We start from the raw sequence: 21,749 nt of genomic DNA, 5'->3' as shown, positions 1-21,749 counted from the left end.
GGAAGCCAAGAGGACTCGGTTTTAGGAGCCAGGACAGGAAATTCAAAGCCTCAGCCTCTTCATTCTCTTACGTTTCCATTAATCCCTGCTAAAGGAAGGGCTCAACTCGTCCCCAGGGTGGGAAGGCGCCTGCTGTCAGAGCCCACCCCCACCCCAGCTGATGCCGGCTGCCAATGTCAAGGGTTTCAGAACTGAGTCATCTTTAAGGAGACCTTGGTCACTGCCCAGTTCTCTTGGGTACCCTGGGATGATAGTTTCTGTCCTGCACAAAACTGGCTCTGGAGCAGCACTCTGAGGCCTGGTACAGTTGGCTCACAGCAATGGAAGGGATGGGGGGCAGGGGGGAACTCGCTCCTTCAGCAGTGTGTCTCTGCTGCCTGTGAGGGTAGCCGAGGTAGCCGGCTTGGAGGTAGTGTACAGGGCCTTCTGTGTGTGCCCAAGATGATCGTGGGTGAGCCTCGGCCGGTGTGCTGCGCACCTCCGTAGGAGCCACACCGAGACAGTGCACACACAGGAGCCACACGGAGAAGGGCACCTCAGGGGAGTACTTTTAACGCCCACAGAGCCTGCCCTGGAGCGGGACAGTTTTAGAATGGGCTCAGATCTGAGCATGAGGATTGTGTCCAGAGGGTGGTAGTGACTTAGAGGTAAAAGTTCGGAGGACTTTACTTGGCCCGGGAGTGTGAGCCCATCTCTGTTCTGAGGTGCAGCACTTCCAGCCTCCCCAACACCTCGCGCCCTCTTTGTCTCCCCGCAGAGGTGCGCGTGTAGACCTGCGCCGCTCGGGCCTCCTGGCGTGCGAGCGCGCGCGGGGCGGGGGGGGGTGTGCACCCTCAGCTCCCCCGCTAGCTCCCCACCGCGAGAGAGGACGAGCCGGAGCCCCGGTGCTGTTTGGTCTGGAGCGGAGCGGGGGCTTGCATTGATCCATTGATTGTGCGCGGTCTGCGCCTGACCTCCCTGCTCCCGGGGAAGCCGTCTCCATGGAGACCGGGCCCGCTCCCCCAGCGCCGGATTGTAAATTCCTGCAGGCAGCGGCCCGGCAGCCTGGGGAGGGGGCCGCGCGCCCGGGCGCGCAGGGGGAGCGGCCGCCACGCCGAGGCCCCCTTTGAAAGAAAAAAAAAAGGCACGAAAAAGGAGGAGGAGGAGGACGGAGAAGAGAAGCAGGAGGGGCAGTGGGAAGGGGAGGAGGAAGAAAACGAAAAGGAGCAAGGAGAGGAGGAGAAAGAGGAGGAGGAGGAGGAGAAAGGCGAAGAAAAACAGACGGAGCCAGGGAGACGAGAAAGCAAGGGAGGAAGAAAGAAGCAGAAAGGGCGTGTTTAGGCGCTACTTCTCCCCTCCCCTTTCTCAGGTCCCAGCCTGGACTCTGCGCGCTCGCTCTCGGGCTACAGCTCCCCGCGGGCGAAGCTGGGCGTCGGGTGCGATAGCCCGGGCCGCCCCTCGGGCCGCCGCCCCGCGCCTGGCCGCGTTCCCCGCCGCGCGCTCCCCACGCCCAGCCCCGAGCCCCCGCGGGGCGCCCTCCAGTCCCCTCCCCCTCGGCCTCGCGCGCCTTCCCCGGGGCTGCGACACCCCTGCGGCCCCGCCGCGCGGAGCTCCAGGCCATGGGCTCGGGGCGCGTCCCCGGGCTCTGCCTGCTGGTCCTGCTGGTCCACGCGCGCGCCGCCCAGCATGGCAAGGCTGCGCAAGGTAAGGGAGGAGCGGCGCGGCGTGGCGCGGGGCTGTGGGGTTGCGGGGCTGCGGTCCGGCGGGGTCCGAGCCGGGGCAGGTGCCTGGAAGTGCGTGGCTGTCAGGACCCGGCCGGGTGCCCGGACTCCTCGCCCAGGGCCAGACCTCTGTGCATTGCGCTTGGAGGAGCCTTGGGGGTGGCCAGCCGACCGGAGCATGCACTTCTGCCGGCTTTCCCTGCCAGCTCCAGCATTTTCCGCCAAGGTCAGAGAATCTTCTCTCAAACATTGCCTGGGACTTCAGTTGGGGACTTGAGACTGAGGGAAGGAAGTTTTCAGGCGTGTCATACCCTCCTCCCCTCCCCGCATGCGGAGTCAGGCCGAAATTTCGAAGTCGCCGTCTTATCAAGTCGAAAGATGTTAAAGAAAAACAGGCTCTTTCGTGGTGAAACTGACTGCCTGTCACGGGATGGTAGGGGGCAGGAGGAGAAAATGTCTGTGACTGACTTCTGGCACGAACGTTGCGTTTCTGCCTTGGGAGGGGGGGATCTCTTTCGTTTCGCATGGCTTTCATTTCTTATCATAATATTTATTTATTAAGGCCTGGGGTTTCCAATTCCATTTAAATCCAGGTCAGAATTGCATTAAAATAACAAGGTAAAATTCCAGGCTGGGAGCTCTGACAGATCCCTCTAGGAATTAGAGAGAGACTGGGAGGCCCCCCTGCCCCCGGTCCCTGACCCCGAGCTCACTGCCCAGCCAGTCCCAAGGCTGCCCTTGCAGAAACCAGGCTGGTGTCCCACAGTTCTCTGGGGACAGCCTCCCCTCCCCCATTGACCTGCCGCACCCCTCCCCCCACGTTGTCCTCACCCAAAAGAGATTTATATGGACAAAAAGAAAATTCCTTTTAGCAAGATTTTGCCCGGGAGGTAGATTCTGCTTATTGTCCTGAAGCCAGCCAGAGATGTCGAAGAGTCTGAGCCAAAAGGAAAGTTGAACTTGGGATTTGGGGGAAGTCTGAGTGTCTGGCACTCACTGTCCAGGGGCCTGAGTCTCACTGTGCTAGACCAACAGCTCCCTTTTCTCCCAGGACACTGCCTCTTCCCTCGGCCCCTCCAACCTGTCCAATTACTAACTAAGCACCAGAGTCCCTCAGCTGTCAAGTACCAGACCCCACCCCAGCCTCCCTTCTGCAGCCTTGGTTCCCAACAGCCGGCTGCATGGAACAGCCCCTCTCCTTGCTGTGGATCTGCTTGTGTGTTTTCCGTAAACAAAGCTGGCTTTTGTAGTGCGCGCTGACTTACTCGTAACATGGAATTAGCTAGGGAGTTTAGTCTGAGGAAGGAACAGATTTCGCGCAGTAATCTAGAGACGAGATAAGGGGCTCTTTCATGTTGGAGCCAGTGTCTGTGGCGGCTTAGTGGGAAGGGGGGCAGGAAGGGGGGCAGCCTATTAAAGGGGCTCCAGGTGCAGCTGGACACCCCCTAAATGGGACAGGTGTGGGGAAACTAAAGCTCTCAAGCCTGGAGACCAGCCCATCTGCCAGGGATAGAAAGAGTCAGGGTACTCAAAGGCACCTCCTTGCTGGGGGACACTCAGCTGGAGAGGACGTGGTACCCTCAAGGCTCCTGCTCATGTCCATCCTGGGCTACACCTGCCTGATGAGGGTGCAGTAACTGCAACACACACACACACACACACACACACACACACACACACACACACACACATTCTTAGGGTTTCTGAGTCTAGCTAGATTAGGATGGAACTTCTCATTAACCCCACCATTTAGGAAACCTGTGAAGCCCTGTCCATCAAAGGTTGCCTAACAACAGGCTTGCTGGGATACAGAGCTGCCCCTTGGAAGCCACTGTGCAGGTAGGCGCTTCAGGCAGGATGAGAACTGTTCGCTCTGAGCCTCCCAGGCTTACCCATAGTGCTGTGAGCTTCCGGAGGCCTCCCCTGCCCCCTCGGCATATCTGCCATCTATCATCAGGGCTAGGATAGGAAGTTTGCCTTTGATGCCAGGCACTTTTGCAGTGGTGCTCTGGAGGGTCTGTAAAAGTTACAGTCACCCTCAGCACCTTTGAGAAGAGCGGCCGCACCTCTGGGGAGACATGTGTGTCTCTGGGATGGTCAAAGCCATGCGATGAGAGGGCGGAGGACAAGGAAAAGGACCGGAGCTTAAGTACAGAAGAGGAAAGAGGGAGGGAGGGAGGGAGAGCAGACAGACAGACAGACAGACAGAGGTTGCACTAATACCAACACCCTGGGGCCAGCCCGTGGGACTGGAGATGAGGGAGCTTGCCGGGTACAAGGTCTTGAGTAGTTTTCAAGTGCCTGTCTGTGTGTCTTAAAGTAGACAGACTGGATGACCGAGATAATTGTAAACTTAAAAGCATTAATTTGCCTTGCTTTTGGGGGTGGGGTGGGGGTGGGGTGGGGGTGGGAGGACACCCTTGGTTAAAAAAGACCTAATCCTCACTTCGGGGCTCAGGTTGCCGCTGAAAGAAAAGGTCTCAGGGCCTCTGGGACAGCCAGCTTGGCCGTTTGACTTTCTTTCCCTGTTAGGGATAGAGTTTTGGGAAAGTCACCCATTTAGAAATCACACCGTCCCTGAGAACGAGAGCGAGCGGTCATCTGGCAGCAAACAGTGTCTCTCTGTCTCTGGGTCTCTGTCTGGGAGTATGTGTCTCTCTCCTTTCCCCCACCTCTCTGCTTCCTCTCCTGCCTGCTTCCCTCGGCTCCTGTGGCCAGCTCCACAGTGAGGGGACTGTTCCTCCTAGCCCCTCCCTCCGAAATATGAAATGAAAACCTGTAACCATGTCAGCGGGTGCGGGTGGCTCCTCGGGCAGCCACTACGGCTTGTGCCCCATTGAGGCCCTACTGGAGAGAACAGACAGACAGACAGACAGACAGACAGACAGACACACGGATGGACTGACGGACCCCACTCTTAAAGCCTGTTTTGTTTTGTTTTGTTTTTAGTCGGTTTCCTTAAGTCGTCCCAATTTTAAGAAAGTTCTCAGAAATCCCTTTGACCTCTGTCTGTGGCTTGCTGATGGCATGTCTTAGGAGTGGAGACCCGTCCATCCCCGAGTCTCTGTAGTGTAGGGCAGAGTGGAGAGGGGACCAGAAGACCTGGGAGCCACAGCCGCTACAGGCAGAGGAAGAAGAGGGCAGCCAGGGACCCTCAGATAAGATTGTGCTCTGGAACCTTCTGGAATCTGAGGACATGAGATCCAGTTTGAGATGTGAGCGGCTAGGACCCGCTGTAAGTAGAGGCAGGCAAGTGTGAGTTTGGCAATGGGAAGTGTGCATTCACTTGGGTGTGTGAGCGTGCGTGCGTGTGTGCGTGTGTATGCTTGTGTGTGTGTGTGTGTGTGTGTGTGTGTGTGTGTGTATGAGCACATGTGTGTGGCACTCTGGTGAAGGGGAGAAGGAAGTAGGGAATGTGTCTGTTGTTTTAGTTGGAGAAGGAAAAGGGTAGAATGGTTTGATCCAGCGCCTTGACCTAAGGGTGGGGGAAGGGAGGGCACGGCCTCAGATCCCCTGTTGAAGACGGAGGTGGAGGAGCTTGCTGCCAGAACCCACCCTGGTCTCTGCTGCCCGGCCCACTTCGGTGTGCGGGTGTGGGCCTCCATACCCCTAGCACATGACCACTCGGTAAGAAAGAGTTCCTGTCAGGGCTGGAAACTACGGAGCCGGCTCTGAGGCTCCGGGGCTGGCAGTGCTCACGGGAGGCCCAGACCTGGGGAGACAGGAGTCTGAGAAGGAGTGGACCGCTGGAGCTGAGGGAGAGGTGAAGTCAGCCAGCCCACGGATGTATGAATGGCCTACTCACCTGGGCAGAGAAAGGACACTGACTTTCTGTCTGGAGACTGGCCACTCTCTCCCCACCAGCCTGCACTCTGCCTGACTCAGGTGGCACACACGAGGTGGGCGGAAGACAAGGTCTGAGCTTTGGCTAGTGCAGACCCTAATTCCCGGCAACTCTGGGGTCCCTGAACTGGTTCATAGCCTCAGTCCTGCGGCCCCACCTGGCCGGGTTTTCCACCTCAAGGCAAGGCCCCTCTCCACCTGGACCCTGTTCTGCTCTGCCTGCCGAGGCCCTGCCACTTGGTATTTTTCCTGAAAGCCCCTGGTCAGGCGAGCAGCACCCCAAGAAAGCAGCCCAAGGAGTACACGAGAGAGTTTCCGTGTTCACCCCGTGGTGCCCAAGAGTGAACTCTGTGGCTCCCCTTGGCCTCCTCCCCTCAGGGCCCGGAGCAGCCCTTCCCGCCTCAGGTCAAGGGTTTGCTCTGGGGTTAGAGCTGGGTCTACAATTGGTGTTCAGATATGGGTGATGACCCCGCCCCCTGCCCCGCCCCGAACAGGGCACTGGAGGGCTTGGTTTGCCAGTGGCTTTTCCTCTGTGACAAACCATAGCCCCCAGAGAGCTGTTGTGGGCTTTGCATTTCAGAGCTTTGTGCCTGGGCCTTTCTGGTCCTGGTTACTGACAGTGGCAAACTGAGGACGAGGTTGTTGGCCCATAGGAAGGTGTAGGATGAGAAAAGAGGCCTAATGAATCTCTGGATGATGTGCCGAATCGGGCTAGGTGGGTGCCAAGGGGAGGGCTGTAGAAGGATGGGGTGCTTAAATGGTAGATCCTGGGGGGACAGGTTTACAGAGAGGACTTTTTTTTTTTTTTTTACTAGTTTCTAATTATATTTATTTGGAGTTTTCCTCCGGCGGTTTGAAGCTGTTAACAGCAGGAACCTGTATCCCTGGTGTTTGTTTTTGTTTCTGACCAGCTGCTAAGGCCCCAGAGTAGTGAATCCCATGGCTGACACCTGCCCGCCACTGCGCCTGCCCGCCCGCCCGCCCTACCCTTCTTGCCTGCCTGTCTGCCCGCTCCCTGTCTACCCTGGCCCCCTCCTCGGCCTCAGAGCCTCGGGGTGTGCTGGCTTTGACTGCTGTCCGATCCAGCCCTATCCCACCTCAGCGCTCTGTGCAGGTTGGTTGCTGCGAGCAGAACTAACTGCCGAGTTGGGGGGACATGGAGGAGGGAGGGGGCCATCTCTCCATACTTTGAGGAGACTTCCAGGGGTGAGTTTGGCTCTTTCCCAAGATAACCTCATTAGGGGTTCCCACATCCACTTAATAAGACATGGCCGTAGCGCCCAGAGTGTGACGAAGGAGCCCAAGATCCTACCATCTGCCGGATCTCTGTGAGTTCGAGGCCAGCCTGGTCTACAAAGGGAGTCCAGGACAGCCAGGGCTACATACACAGAGAAACCCTGTCTTGAAAAAACAAAACAAAATACCAAACAAAAACAACAACAAGAAAACTAAACAATAAAACCCCCTGTGTGTGTGTAAGCGCAGGCACACTGCCACAGCACATATGTGGAGGTCAGAGGGCAACCTCAGGCATCGGCTCTCGGCTTCCACCTTGTTTGTGGCAGCGTCTGTCATTGTTTACCACTGCACAAGCTAGGCAAGCTGGGGACTCTCCTGTCTCTGCCTCCCCCTTTTGCTGTTGGGAGCGTTTGCTTTTAGAGGTGCACGCTGCTGAATCTCGCTTCATGTGAGTTCTGGGGAGTTCTAGACCAGGCCCTCATGGTTGCACTCTGCTTCTCAGAATAAGGCCCCGCGGGAGCCCCCTGATCCCAGGATGGTCACAGGGGAGTAGAGAAGCCAGGCTTCTTCTCTGGGGTGTGCCTCAGGTAAGGATCTCACCCACCACATTTAACGGGTAATGACAGAGAACCCTCGCATGCGGTCATCTTGTCCCATTGGCTACTGAGCCCCCAATACCTGGCGCAGCGCTGGCCGCCCCCCCCCCCCCGGGCGAGTACCTGGTGGCCATTTGCCGAGTGCTCGGGTATGTACAGCTTTGCCAGTGGTGTCATGGGTTCAAAGATCTGGAAGCCACAGCACGCGAGTTTACATGGAGCGAGCATCCAAGAGAACCTGGGTGGCTGGGCGGCTGAACACAGTGGCACCCGGTGCTTGGTGGGTGCTAACTGACTTGATGCTGGTAGCAGTGCCCCCCCACCCGCCATGGTGCTGTGACGAGTTTTCAGGGGAGGGAGCTGGGTGCGCTCAGAGGCTAAAGAGGAGGCTAAGCCGGCACTAAGGGTTGCTGTAGCATCGGTCTAGAACCTCCGAGTGTGTCATGGCGCCACCTCCGGAGAGCCTCCCAGCTCAGGCAGATAGTTCATTTATGTGAGTTGGAAAAGAAAGGTAGCCCCAGGCTTTCCTGGAGGTCCTGACCTGGTGGGCCTTCAGAGGTCCCCAGATTCTGGCGGGCAGCCTAAGCCGAGACCCACCAGTGTAGACCATGGCCAAGCGCATCGCTCGGCTTGCAGCTGGTAGACAGCTGTGCCCTGAGAGGGTGGGCGAAGCTGAGGTTGCCCGTGTGTGCCACGGAGGTCCCTGCAAGGGCTCATTGTGGGCTGGCAGGTGCGTTTGGGGCCCTGGTGCCATGCTCTGTGCCTCAGGCCCATTGCTTCAGATTTCAGGCACACAGTTGGAAGGTCCCTTCTTAAGCAGGCGCCCGGCCACGACACGGGAAGTGGGACGTGTTACTTGAGACAGCTTCGGAGTATCGGGGGCACAGCAGGAAACACACACACACACACACACACACACACACACACACACACACACACACACACGGAGAGGGCAAGCTGAGTGTCCCTGGCCCTGGGGCTCACCGGGGACAGGGCAGACAATGAGCCAGGAGGGAAAAGCTGAAGAGGATGAGCCTGCAGCCTGAACGGGAGTGCGGGCCATATGAGGGATGCGGCGGACAGTTAGGTGGTGCTGAGGGAGGAGGCGCAGGGTGTATCCAGTGGGAAGGTGGCTGAGGCAACCAGCAGACAGGCTCTAGTCTCGGGGAGCCCTTGAGGGGAGGCACGGGAGGCGAGCCCCAGCACACGGAGACAGGCTCCTCTGAGATGGTTGCAGAGAGGATCGTTTGGAGGAGCCTCCATGTTTCTGGGCCAGACCCAGAAGTGTCCCTCATTCAGAACCCCCTAAGCTCTACTGTTCCGTGAGCTCTGTGCCGTTGGGGTGTCTCCTATCGCACAGCCCACCACCAGCATTTGGCCTGTGGCTGGTGGGGCTGAGGAGCTGCCTTTGAAGTGAAAAGGGCCGCGTGTGATCCGTGGCCACACAGTGGACCGCACAGACCTAGGCCCCCTATTGCTCAACCCTTAGCTTCGTAATCTCAAGCTTCCTGCACTTTATCAGGCGGTTCCCATGAATCGTTCCCCCGTCAGCTGCTCACAGCCTCTTCTGAGGAGGTGCAGTCACCCCGTTCTATGGGGGAAATCTAAGGACAGGAGCGATGGCGCACCAGGGAGGGGCTGGAACAGGGGGTCGTGAGTTCGAGGTTAGCCTGCGCTACATAGGAAAGCCTTGTCTCTTAAAAGAAAACGTAAGAAGAGCCTCCCCAGGGAAATGGTGGAGCCGGATTTTAAGCTGGGGCTGTCTCCGCTGCTGCCGGTGGCCTTCCTGTGACGGGACATTTCTTGCTTCTGTACGCACTCCACCAGTGGGACAAACTAGTTCTCCAACAGTCTCTAGCCACCCACAAGGTCACTCTCGCTCGGCTTATGGGCTTGGCTTCCATGCCCCTCCCCTCCATCCCTCCACTTGGTGACGGGCTGGCATGCGACTGCCGAGCTCGGCTGAGTTGGGCAGTACATGTAGACCGTCTCCTGGCACTCAGAACTGTTGGGATGGCAAGTGACAAGGAGAGCTGAGGGGTCGACAGCTCAACAGAGTCAGGGGGTCTGAGGCGGGGTGTATGAGGTGTGCCCGGTTCAGTTCTCAGCCCCTGGGTACTCCAGCCCGCCCCCCGCCTGTGCTTCTGGAAGCATCCGAACAGAGGACAAATGGCTGCGTCTAGCACTGGCTTCTGAGTGTGTACAGGATGCGCCTCTGCCTGGTGCGCCTTCAGGAGCTGTATTCCCTGGGTGGCCGGTGAGGCCTGCGAACCTGCATTATAGCAGCTGACTTTACAGCCTGGGGGGGCTCCCCTGCCTTGCTCCCAGGTCCCTGCTCACTTACTGGCCGACTTCTACCCATAGGCTGTGTTTCTAGTTCATAGGGAGACGTGGTGCCTTCCTCCTCAGGCTGTGACAAGGCTCTAACCCCAGCTGCACATTAGAATCATCTGGAAGCCGATTGTCAGGGCCCAGCCCAGGCGTGTTGACTACAGTCTTTGGGGCCTTGGGCATTTTTAGTGAACTTGGTTCTGCTTTGCAGCCTGGGTTGAAGCTCACCCCTAATGCCTCATGGCACCCACCAGCTCCTGGTTTCTGTCATTTGTCTACCTGCCAGTGTGATGCCCCGACAGGAAATCCCTGGGGCCGAATGAGGCTTTCTCTTTATCAGTTCATCATGGGCACCACTGTTGTCCACAGCTTCCTAATGTCCTGAACCCCGCCTCCATCTCTTTATTTTCTTTCATTTTTGATTTTTTGAGACAAAGTTTCTCTGTGTAGCCCTGTCTATCCTTGAATTTGAAAACCTCCATGCCTGCCTCCCAAGGAAGGGGTGCCCTGCCACATTTGGCCCCACCCACCCACCCACCCCTTTTTTTTTTTTTTTTGGTTTTTCGAGACAGGGTTTCTCTGTGTAGCCTTGGCTGTCCTGGACTCACTTTGTAGACCAGGCTGGCCTCGAACTCACAGCGATCCGCCTGCCTCGGCCTCACGAGTGCTGGGATTAATGGTCTGGGTTTTTGAGACAGTGTCTCACTATCTAACCTGACCCTTGTGCCTTGGTCTCCGAGTGCCACGATGGTGTGAACTGCTGTACTTGAGTGCAGGGTCACTGATGTGCACAGCTGTACCAGATGTGACGCTGGGCTGGGAGACGATGAGCTTCCCACGCGTGCCCCATCTCCTTTGCTTAATTACCAGTGACCAGCTGCGCTGGGCAGAAGGCTCAGGCCCTGAAGGCCACCCTCAGCTGTGTAATGAGTTCAAGGCCAGCCTGGACTACGTGTGTCCCAGTGACTGTGACTCTGTGCCTCTCCCTCCCCCTAGTCTGCTGCTGAGAAAGATAAACTAATCTCGCTGGGCTGCCTATGTCTAATGCATCGGGTGTGCTGTTCGGGTTGAAGCCGGAAGTGTGAGGAAGTCCTGGAGCTGTCGCTGCCTTCTGAATGCCCTGGAGGCAGTGAGGGCTCATCTGAACTTATGAAGTGTTCAGAGCAGTGGGCAGAGGGCCTCAGACGTGCACTGCTCTGCCTTCAAGAGGGGACTGTGGCTTTGGGGAGCACACCTTGAAAACTCGAGGGGGGCACACCGGGTGAGGCACGTCTGTTCTCACGTATCCCCCTCTGCCCCGACAGATGTGGATGAGTGTGTGGAAGGGACTGACCATTGTCACATTGACGCCATCTGCCAGAACACTCCAAGGTCATACAAGTGCATCTGCAAGTCTGGCTACACCGGGGACGGCAAACACTGCAAAGGTGAGGCTGGGGGCGCCCCGAGGGGAGCCCACTGGAAAGTGGGGACTAATGCTGTTGCCTCGGGGGCTGGACCACAGTTCCTGAGGCCAAGGAGGACAGCAACAGCTTCCCAAAGGGAGTGCTGCCCAAAGCAGGTGACGGGCTGGGGTGAACACTTCATAGCCATGCAGCTGTCTGGGATGGGTGCCCCTCAGTCACAGAACGAAGGCCCGAAGATCCCTGAAACAGGAGCCTATACTTGCGCCCTTCATCTTATGCTCAGGGGACAGGACCAGAGCACCCCAGTAGGATTCACCCTCAAACAAGCCTATCTTTTGCTACAAAAACACTGCAAAGTAGTCGAGGAATACCGATCTTAATGTGTGACCCCGTGTAGCAGTGAGGCTTCCGTGGACAAAGTACATGGCCCTTCCTGTTGAGATAGTAAACTAAGAACTTCAGTTGCTCCCTGGGACCTGAGGGGTGTTGGTTCAAGGATGGTACCCCCACACACCAACACTCCAATTAAAGAAGTTCCTCTATATGAAATGGCATAATTAAAAACATAAAGGGTGGTGGTGGTGGTGGTGGCGGCGGCGGCGGCGGCGCATGCCTTTAATCTCAGCACTCGGGAGGCAGAGGCAGGCAGATCTCTGTGAGTTCGAGGCCAGCCTGGTCTACAAAGTGAGTCCAGGACAGCCAGGGCTACACAGAGAAACCCTGTCTCAGAAAGCAAACAAACAAAACCATAAAGGTGAAATGACACAGCTGTTTGCGTATGATCTTCAGTGTACTTTCCTTCTGTGCACAGACGTGGATGAGTGTGAACGGGAGGACAATGCAGGCTGTGTACACGACTGTGTCAACATCCCTGGCAATTACCGGTGCACGTGCTATGACGGCTTCCATCTGGCGCATGACGGACACAACTGTCTGGGTGAGCAGGAGACGGCTGGCCGGCATTGGTGGGGCACTAGGTTGTTTCACAACTGTCTGGGTGAGCAGGGGACGGCTGGTCGGCATTGGTGGGGCACTAGGTTGTTTCACAACTGTCTGGGTGAGCAGGGGACGGCTGGCCGGCATTGGTGGGGCACTAGGTTGTTTCACAACTGTCTGGGTGAGCAGGGGACGGCTGGCCGGGATTAGTGAGGAACCAGGCCGTTTCACAACTGTCTGGGTGAGCAGGGGACAGCTGGCTGGCATTGGTGGGGAACCAGGTTGCTTCAGTGTTTCTCAGGCAAGGAAAAAAAAATGTGGTCAAAAAGAGCAAGGGCGCCGCCGGGTGCTGGTGGCGCACGCCTTTAATCCCAGCATTTGGGAGGCAGAGGCAGGAGGATCCCTGTGAGTTCGAGACCAGCCTAGTCTACAAAGTGAGTACAGAACAGCCAACGCTACACAGAGAAACCCTGTCTTAAAAAACCAAAAAAAGAAAAAAAAAAAAAAAAAAGGAGCAAGGGCAGCCAGCCCCCTGCCATGAGGCTGGCTAGGGAGGATGAACCAGCCTTGCACTGGCTAAAGAGCCTGAGCCACTGCTAAGAAGCTCCCAGGAAAAAGGATGGGGTGGTAGGTTCAGCTGAGTGCTTGGGAGGGATAACTTGGCTGCACACATAGCCTGATTCTGCCTCTGGGAATCTCAGATTGCTCATCCCTAAAGTGTGTGTGGGGGGGGGAGGGATGTTAGGACCTTCTCTGAGGCTGCTGTTGTGGGGCGGTCAAGGCAGGGGGGGAGGGCGACCCATCACATAGACATGTGTAAAATGCCCTGTGCAGCTTCAGCTCGGAGCAGGGATTGAGTGAGCAGCACTGTTGCTAATGCTGCATGCTCCCCACCCCCCGACCCCCAGGCCCTGGAAGCCTCTGCTCCTTGCCGCCTCTCCTGTCTTTAGTCTCAGCCTCTCTCGGGTTCCGAGCCTCAGTCTGACCTGAGATGCCATCCCAGCAGCTTTATTATGGGTAGAATCCCTAGACCTCCGAACTCAGCTTTCACCTTGGTTTTGAGTTACTCAGACCAAGTGAGGGTTTCTCCTATGCTTCTAACAAGATTTGAGATTTCAAACCTGGGGATCAGCACAGGAACTTGGTTTGCCAGATGCACCAGGGCCCAGGGCCCCCCCCCCTTACTGCTGAGCTGCATGTGACCCTCTCAGCCACCCTCCTATCCAGGTTCCTGGCAGGCCCTTCCCATGGCTGCCTTCCCTGGCCCCTCTGCTACTGTGGGAGAGCCTTCTCTGCCCTGTCACCCAAGGGACTCTGTAGGGACAAGACGTGAACTACTTGGGTAGAGGGATGGGGCGTTCTAATTCTTTGGCCTCCGGCCTCCGTTGGGTCTCTCGAGCCCCAATTATCACCACAATATGAGATCTGACCTTAAGAACAAGGAAAAGAGCAGGCACTGAGAGGGTCAGAGTTACAAAAGTCAGCTTAAGGGCAGGGTTCAAAGCCTCAATTCCACCCATCCCTTTAACTCTTAGGGAACCCATGTTGTGGGCCTCAGTTTCCCCAGGGAGAAGTAGAGGGTGGGAGGGCAGTAGCCAGCCTAGAGATGGAGTCAGGATAAAGAAGTGAATCCACTGGGTGAGCTTGGCTCTAGGGGTGGTGGCTTGGGGGACCCCTACTGTTCCCCCTCTACCATCCAGGGCGTGGCCTGGCACTTTCCCCACCCTTCTATACCACAGAACTGTGCTTTGTAGGGGACATGGCAGTGAACCCCAGTCTGGGGGAGGGGAGGATGCTGAGGTTATAGACGGTCCTTGCCCTGAGGGCTTGTGGCTGGGCTGTTCCCTCCACCTTCAGGAGCACAGCCACATTGCTTGCTTGCTGTCTGAGGAGAGAGCCATTTCCAGGTTCCCTGACCCCGGGCTGCTCACCACAGCTGGTTACCATGCCTGCTCCGCCACTGCCAGCCAGTGCGACTGGTACCCTTCCTTGTCTTTGCCACTAGTCAGTCCTCTTACTCTGGTTTTCCTCCTGACCTCTGTGCTTAGACCCAGGCTCTTGAACTTATTGAGAGTTTATGTGCACGGTGTTTGCCTGCACATGTGTCTCTGTGCCACGTGCCTCCGGGGCCTGCAGAGGCCAGAAGAGGACATTGGGTTCCTTGGAACTGGGTTTGCAGGCAATTAGCTGCCAACGTGGGCACTGGGACTAGAACTCAGGTCTTCTGGAAGAGCAGTCAGTGCTCGTAATGGCCGAGCCGTCTCTCACCTAGGCTGGCCAGATTCAGATGGTCCCCACCCTACCTGCTTGCTAAGGGTGGGCTTTTGTGTGTGTGGGAAGGGGGGGGGGAGTTGGTGCTGCAACCACAGCCCCACCCACCAATGAGCCTCTCTTGCACAGACGTAGATGAGTGTGCTGAAGGCAATGGCGGCTGTCAGCAGAGCTGCGTCAACATGATGGGCAGCTACGAATGCCACTGCCGAGAAGGCTTCTTCCTCAGCGACAACCAGCACACCTGTATCCAGCGGCCAGAAGGTCAGCCCAGGGCCTGGGAGCCGCGCCGCCCTGCCCCGCCCCGCCCTGCCTGGCCCTCAACACTCCATGTCTCATACTCAGCTCCTCTCTACCCCTTAACTTAAGTCACAGCCTAGACACTATATTAGGGGAAGACCAGGGGATACATCTGTGGTCGGTACGGAATTGAGGCTATTTGGGGGCGTTCTCTGGTCCAGCTGTTTCACTGGCACGGCCTCACCTGTTTCCATGGCCTGGGTGGGGAAAGTTGTCAGGCAGCAGGCAGCACAGGGTATATGCTGCCTGGGTCTGCGGCTCATTCCCCCCCTGGACTATGATATCCTGAGGACAACAGCTACATCTGCTTTGCCTGTTTTCCCCATCACCTAGCGTGCTGCCCTGACAGTGCTAGGAGCTTAATACATTTGTGGCCAAACTGGGCCTGATGGCCAATGCCTTTAATCCCAGTCAGGGCTGAGGCAGGTGGATCTCTGAGTTCAAGGCCAGCCTGGTCTATAGAGTGAGTTCCAGGACAGTCAGGGGTATGAAGAGAATCCTGTCTCTTAAAAAACAAAAACAAAACAACAACAAAAAAGTGGCATACCCAGGTGCAGTGGCACACCCCTGCAATCCTAGCACTTAGGGAGGCAGAGGCAGGCTGATTGCTGTGAGTTCAATGCCAGCCTGGTCTTCAAAGTGAGTCCAGGACAGCCAAAGCTACACAGAGAAACCCTGTCTCAAAAAACCAAAAACACTATTTAGAAAACCCAAAAAACCCAAAAACCCAACAACAACAACAACAACAAAACCAAAACAAAACAAAAAAACAAGTGCCATAGGGCTTCGTAGTGGTCTTACTGAATTATCAGTCTGATTGCTATTAATCTTCAGGTTTCTAATCTCAGTGTAAGCTCTTTGAGCAGAGAGATGCTGTTTTAGATTTTTCTGGGCCCTTCCTAAGTCCTAGGCCTCAGGTGGCCGGCTCCGCTGACCCTCATAGTGTCCTGAGGCACGCACAGGTGCAGGAGCAGCATCACCGCCCCCTCCCTTTTCAGAAGGAATGAACTGCATGAACAGGAACCACGGCTGTGCCCACATCTGCCGGGAGACCCCCAAGGGGGGCATTGCCTGTGAATGCCGCCCCGGCTTCGAGCTCACCAAGAACCAACGGGACTGTAAATGTGAGACATACAGGGGCAGGAGGGGGGTGGGGCCTCAGTAGCCAAAGGGCAGGGATGGGGAGAGAGAGACTGGGGACATGGGGGGGCAGGCGGTGACACGGTGAGGAAAGAGGGTGGCTTTCCAGCCTTGCAGACCTGCAGCAAGAGGGAAAAGGAGACTGACAGCTTCCCCCCTCCCCGTGCCCGCCCCCCCCTCTGCAGTGACCTGCAACTACGGTAACGGCGGCTGTCAGCACACGTGTGACGACACAGAGCAGGGCCCCCGGTGCGGCTGCCATGTCAAGTTTGTGCTCCACAGTGACGGGAAGACATGCATCGGTGGGTGAAGCCAGGGGACAACTCGAGCCACTTGTGACTGGGTGGGGGTGGGGGCAGGGGGCTAGGGGGGGAGGGGAAACCCCGGGGGTTCTAGGTGCCGGATAGAGTAACAGTGCGGAAGGAAGGGTCATGTGATGGCAGGTCTCCTGGGGGATGGCTCTGAGAGACTGAAGGGGGTACCTGACCATCTACCCTCCGCAGGAGCCTTTCCCTCCTCTTCCTCCAAGGCTGAAACATTACCAAATTAGGGACCATTAGCGGAGGTGCTGGTCAACCAAGGCCGTAGGGATAACTTGAGGCGCTCTGGGGAGGCCAGCAGAGCAGCTGACCCAGGCCCTGTTGACCAGTGGGGCCGAGGTGGGAACTGCCACAGCCCAGTGTCCCCACTGTGGAACTGATGCCAAGACACCGTACTTGTTCCTAGAGCAGCTAGCCTTGGGCTGGACAGGTAGGGGTGGCTTCAGGCACCCCTCCCTCCTTCACCCCTGCAAATCCCCTCCCTAGCCCTCAGTGGGTGCCTCGAGGCCCACCTCCCACCCAGCACCCAGCAGCACTGGTCCTCACTGGGCCTGTGGCTGCCCACACTGCTCACCTGCTACATGCAGCCTTCCATCCTTCCCCTGAATTCCTGGGCCTGACCCGGGTCTCCAGACACTGTGAATGAGCTACGTCCTTTAGTTACCCTTGAATTCCTTACGTTGCTATTACCTCAGTGGTGGGGTGACTGGCCGTGTGTCTCCTTAGAGAAGTGGGAAACAAAAGGGCGGGCTCTGGCTAGGCGCGAGGCAGGGTCTCCAGCCAGGCAGAGGTGGGCGTGCTTGTTGTATGGGCCCTGGTCCTAATGGAGGGCTGGTGGGCTGGTGAGCCGCAGCAGGCTGGGGAAGAGAAGGTTCCCCAGTGAGCGCAGTGGCTCTGTGAAGCCCTGCGTCCAGGCAGTCCCATGCACCCAGCTCTCTTCACTGCAGCCACAGGGCTCTCATACAGGGCTCCCGGCCAGACACGCGTGGCTGGAACGTGCTGCTGTCACCTAAGCTCTCCTGCTCCTCTCTGTTCACGTCTCCATGTTCTCTTCTCTGACTGGGCTGTTCCAGCTCCTCTAATATTCTAATTCTTCTGCTTTGCAAACCTCCCACCATCCCTTGGGCACACTTCTTCCAGAAGAAGCTGCATGTGGTCCCTAGGGAGCAGTGGCACGAGGCAGGGCAGAGGCCCACCGGGGAAGAGGCAGGGTTCCCTTGGGTTTCTGTTCAGGTGTTCTCAAACATGGCTGCTTTTTGAAAATGCCCTTATCACACTGGACTTTTCTCTGACCCTGACCCACTGAACAGCAGCCAGCAAGACAGGACAGAGCAAGCCAGCCTGCCCTCCCCGACCCTTGTCCCTTTGCTCTGAGGGAAAGGAGCCTCCTTGCCTTGTAGCTAATCTTTCTTGCCAGCCTTGGCAGGAGGAAATGTCCCTGGGGTCATGGGACCCTCAGATTGAGTGGGGAGACTGGGAGTGTACTGTAGTTAAGACAGGAGGGAGACGAGAGGTAGCTAAACGTGAGACTTGACGTCTCCTGCCAGCTTTGCTTCTGACGTGCTGTGTGCGGCTAGACCCACAGCTGCTCCCTCTGAGATTCCGAAGCTCTGCTTTATAGCCACTTGTGGGGGCTTGACTTCTTTGAGGGTACCAGGCAGGGCGAAGCTGAGGAATGAGGCTAATTTGCGGTCCCAAAGTTTAGCATTTGAACCCTCAGGGTGGAGGGTGGGGGGTAGGCCTGGGGCACCCAGTGGGCGTCAGTGGGTCCTGCCCTGCAATCTAAACAGCGTTTTTACGATGTCAAACAGGGGAAAGGCGGCTAGAGCAGCGTGCGCCCACTCAGGCTGTTTCTAATGGTAAATATGTCTGCTCTCCACTCGCACTCACCAGCTTGCTAGGGAAGGGCTAACCGGCTGGCCGGGGGCTCCCACTAACCGCATGCCCAGCAGGGCTCCCCTGGCAGTGTGTGGGCTCTGGCACCATCAGGTGGCAGGAAACCTGAGTCCCTAAGACGGGGCCTGGGGACCTTGACGCTCATCATCTTCCTGGCTCCTGTCATCCCTCTTCTTCCGCTTCTGCTTCCTCCTCCTACACCACCTCTCAACACCCCAGTCCCTTCCCAGGTATCTGCACCCCTCTGCACCTGCATCTCCACTGTACCACTGACATGAGGTGTGTCAGAGGTGGGCCGTCTTTCTTGGGTTCCCACCATTAGCACATCACCTGACATCAGCTGCTGATCTGACCCTGGGTTCAGTCAACCTGAGTCTGGGTCCTGGCTCCGGCTCATGTTTTCACCAGCCGGTCTCGTGTGTGCCCCCACTGCGCTGGTCCCCAGCACCAGCCGGTCTCGTGTGTGCCCCCACTGCGCTGGTCCCCAGCACCAGCCGGTCTCGTGTGTGCCCCTACTGCGCTGGTCCCCAGCACCAGCTGGTCTCGAGTGTGCCCCCACTGCTCTGGTCCTCAGCCCACAGCTGATAGTCCTCCTTCAGCTGTGACTATCAAAACAGAGTGTAGTGTGTGGTCAATGCCTTGCACACAGGACAGGGCAAGCTATGCCTCCTGCCACCTTCCCCGCTGCCGCTCTGAGCAAGGGTCCTGCAGAGGTGGGCAGCTCTGCCCAGCTTCCTGGTCCAGCCTGGGGTAGACACCATGCCATTCTGTTGTGCCCATCCCGGGCAGACAGGATCTTGTTGTCATAGGTGCGCCCCCCCCCCCCATGCTAACCCAGGCCTTGGTAGCCTGCTTTCCATACTTAGAGCACTTCTGGGGGACTAGGAGCCTGGATTGGGCTCCTGATGGTCAAGGGGACCTCAGGGAGACGCGATGAGACCAGGACATGGAACGTGCCAGGGACTCCCAGGCAGAGGTGGGCTTCTTTTGGAGCCCTGGCACACTGCCGTCTTTGGTGACAAGGGAAGGCCTGACACCCTGATGCTGAGAGCAACTCTCTTGCCCCAGGGAGGCCCTGGGATGCTACGGGCAAATGCTTGTGCCTAGGTCAGGCGACATCCCTCCAGGTCCCCGTGCCAGGCTCCTGCTCTCCCATGGACTCTCTCCAAAGCAGCCGTTGACATCTCTCTTCCTTCTGCTCTGGTCTCTCAGCAGACTGAGCTGACCGGAGTCTTAGCTGAAGAAGGCGCTGAGCTTTCCCTGTGTTCTTCCACCTTCCCTCTCTGGGTTCTTCCTCTCCTTAGGGCCCCCCCACCTCACCAGCCCCCCACCTCACCAGCCTCCCACCCAGCCCCTGCACATTATCTCATTAGCAAATTAAAAGAACCAGCCAGTTTCAGGAGCCGTCAAAGGGGGAGTGACCCAGCTCGGCCAAGGCAGGGAGGGAGTCAGGCTTGCAATGTCCGAGGCAGAGCTGGGCAGCCCTCAGGGTCCTGAGAAACTCTTCCCATCAGCCCTATTAGGAGACTGTCCACCACGACCCCCTCCACACACAGCCAAGAAGGGAAGAACTGCTCTGCCCCTTGTGTTCCCTGGCAGGCACAACCCTTCCTTTAGCTTCATCTCTCTTGCTACCCCCCCAAGCCCCCCAACCACCAGCCCCGCCCCCAGCCCCCGGCACATTCCTGCCTGACAGCTCTGGCTTGTACCTGCCTCACTGCTGTCCACCTTGTTTCAATCAAGTAGGGGGCAGGGATGTGGAGCGCTTCCTGCACTTGTGAGGGGTGGGTGCAGGGAGGGAAGGGGAGGCTGGAGCTTCCGCTTAATGCAACCCCCGTGAGGTGGCTGAGGCCTTCCCTCAGGCCCCTGCTACCGGAGCCTGGCATCCTTCTAGGCCAGTAACCCCAGTACCACCCACACCTCCTTCAACAGAGACCTGCGCCGTCAACAACGGAGGCTGCGACAGCAAGTGCCACGATGCAGCGACCGGCGCCCACTGCAGCTGCCCTGTGGGGTTCATGTTGCAGCCAGACAGAAAGACCTGCAAAGGTGAGACCTCCGCCAGGAAGGTGAGGTGGGGACAGAGCTCTCAGCACTGCAGCTCAACCTCCTCCTTACAAAGAACCCAGGACGAGGCTCCAGGGCCTCTCCTGTCACTCTGGGGCCTCTTGGCCAAGCCTCCCTGGTTCTTAGCCGTGTCCGAGTTGAGGGGAACATTTGCCATTCCCGGGCTGAAGGACAGCTGACCTGACTCTGGGCCTCGGTCACAGATGTTTTTACACTTCAACCTGCGTTCCTCAGAGCTTCCCAGTGGGTCTAGAACAATCTCTCCCTTAGAAAAGCTGTAGTAGCGAGCTGGGAGCACCCACACCAGAGCCTGGATGGCCACTACATGCTGTGGTGTCCCAGTTTCCTCCACTGCACCTGGCTCATTCGATGCTCTGGGGATGGATGAGCTGTCAACGAATGACCAGCGCTGTCCCACGGGAGCCTTCGGCCGTAGCTGTCATTCCCCCTGAAGTGCCCACAGTAGCCATTCTGTTTCTGCACCTTCCAGTTAGCCAGGATTTGGGGAAGAGGAGAAAGAAAAGGGCAGAGTAGCCATTTTGAAAGTGATGACTCCTCACGTCTGTGTCTCCTAGTTATGAGGAGTGGGGACTCAGGGGTGGGGGTGGGGGGGGCTGGGGCCACAGGTCAGCCAGCCGCAGTTGAGAGGCTTCCTGCTGGGAAGGACTGCTGACAGGCAGGCCCCCTCCTCTCCACAAGTGGTGAGTTGCCTGGGCCCTGTCTGCCACCAGCTTGGGGAACTTGACCTCAGGAAGGAAGCTGCTCACCCGCCCCTTTCCCCTCCAGTGTCAAAGCTGCCAGGCTTTCCAGATGGGTCCAGCCCAGTCCCCTGCCTGGCCCCTCGTCCTCACGTCTCCTCAGCTTTTCGCCCTCTCTTGGAAGCTCTATCTGGCCTCTGCGGGCTAGCTTCTCTTCCCTGAAGGCTGCCCTTTAGGCTCTCCACAGAACCACGGCCACCAGCTCAGCACTCCCGACCCAGCCTTTGTGACAGGAGTCAGGACATGAAAGGGGAACCCGCCTTTGGTCTTGGGAGTCAGGGATGCAGACCCACCTGGGGCTCCCCTAACTCCAGGCAGCTGTGCCCTGCTGCCCTTGGTGGTTCCTGACTCAGCCTCAGAAGAGGTGGTGTTACTAATGGCCGGACATCCCAAACAGGGAAGTCTCCAGACTTGGAGACAGAGGGTGACAGCCAGGCTACAAGGGACAGGCCAGGGCCCTCCTTGGTTTTCCCCCGGCTCCTGTTTGCCCTAGCCTTCACTACTGTCCTTCCTTCTATTTGTCTGCCGCCCCAGACATAGATGAGTGCCGTTTGAACAACGGGGGCTGTGACCACATCTGCAGAAACACAGTGGGCAGCTTTGAGTGCAGCTGCAAGAAAGGCTACAAGCTTCTCATCAACGAAAGGAGCTGCCAGGGTGAGCAGGCCTGGGCCGCGGGGCGGGGGTGGGGGGTGGGACCTCTTCCAGATGGGTTCTTAGATGACGGGGAGTCCAGGGGTGCCAGACTCCAAGCAGCCCAGGAGCCATGGGAGTGTGTCTAGGGCAGGGTTACGCTGTAGACAGCAATGGTGGTCCTTCCTTCTCCCAGACCAGATTTTCCCCAAATGTGGCCTGCTACAGCGAGGTCACGGCCCCCAGGTTCCTGACAAAAGCTCCAGGTTGGGCGTGGTGGCGCACACCTGTAATCCCAGCACTTAGAAGCAGA

The 21,749-nt window shown here is 57.6% G+C and overlaps 1 protein-coding gene across 5 annotated transcripts in view; it reads left to right on the top strand.

Annotated features, from left to right (window-relative positions):
- The first annotated feature begins 1,208 nt into the window (after positions 1 to 1,208).
- SCUBE3 (signal peptide, CUB domain and EGF like domain containing 3) overlaps positions 1,209 to 21,749 on the top strand; it is a 33,472-nt gene continuing 12,931 nt past the window's right edge. Inside the window, exons 1-9 of one of the 5 annotated variants that reach the window (XM_084753168.1) lie at positions 1,209 to 1,683; positions 11,014 to 11,136; positions 11,927 to 12,052; positions 14,452 to 14,586; positions 15,624 to 15,746; positions 15,948 to 16,064; positions 17,894 to 17,941; positions 19,911 to 20,027; positions 21,338 to 21,460. In XM_084753168.1, coding sequence (XP_084609294.1) covers positions 1,599 to 1,683; positions 11,014 to 11,136; positions 11,927 to 12,052; positions 14,452 to 14,586; positions 15,624 to 15,746; positions 15,948 to 16,064; positions 17,894 to 17,941; positions 19,911 to 20,027; positions 21,338 to 21,460 — 997 coding nt within the window. In that variant the 5' untranslated portion in view covers positions 1,209 to 1,598. Of the gene's footprint in view, positions 1,684 to 11,013; positions 11,137 to 11,926; positions 12,053 to 14,451; positions 14,587 to 15,620; positions 15,747 to 15,947; positions 16,065 to 17,893; positions 17,942 to 19,910; positions 20,028 to 21,337; positions 21,461 to 21,749 lie in introns of all 5 variants that reach the window. The other 4 variants (XM_084753171.1, XM_084753167.1, XM_084753170.1 and 1 more) reach the window with 4 other exon arrangements.

This window comes from Acomys minous (genome assembly GCF_964271855.1).
Source record: "Acomys minous genome assembly, chromosome: 13".
Classification (NCBI taxonomy): domain Eukaryota; kingdom Metazoa; phylum Chordata; class Mammalia; order Rodentia; family Muridae; genus Acomys; species Acomys minous.
This window is presented reverse-complemented; position numbering and strand designations above follow the sequence as displayed.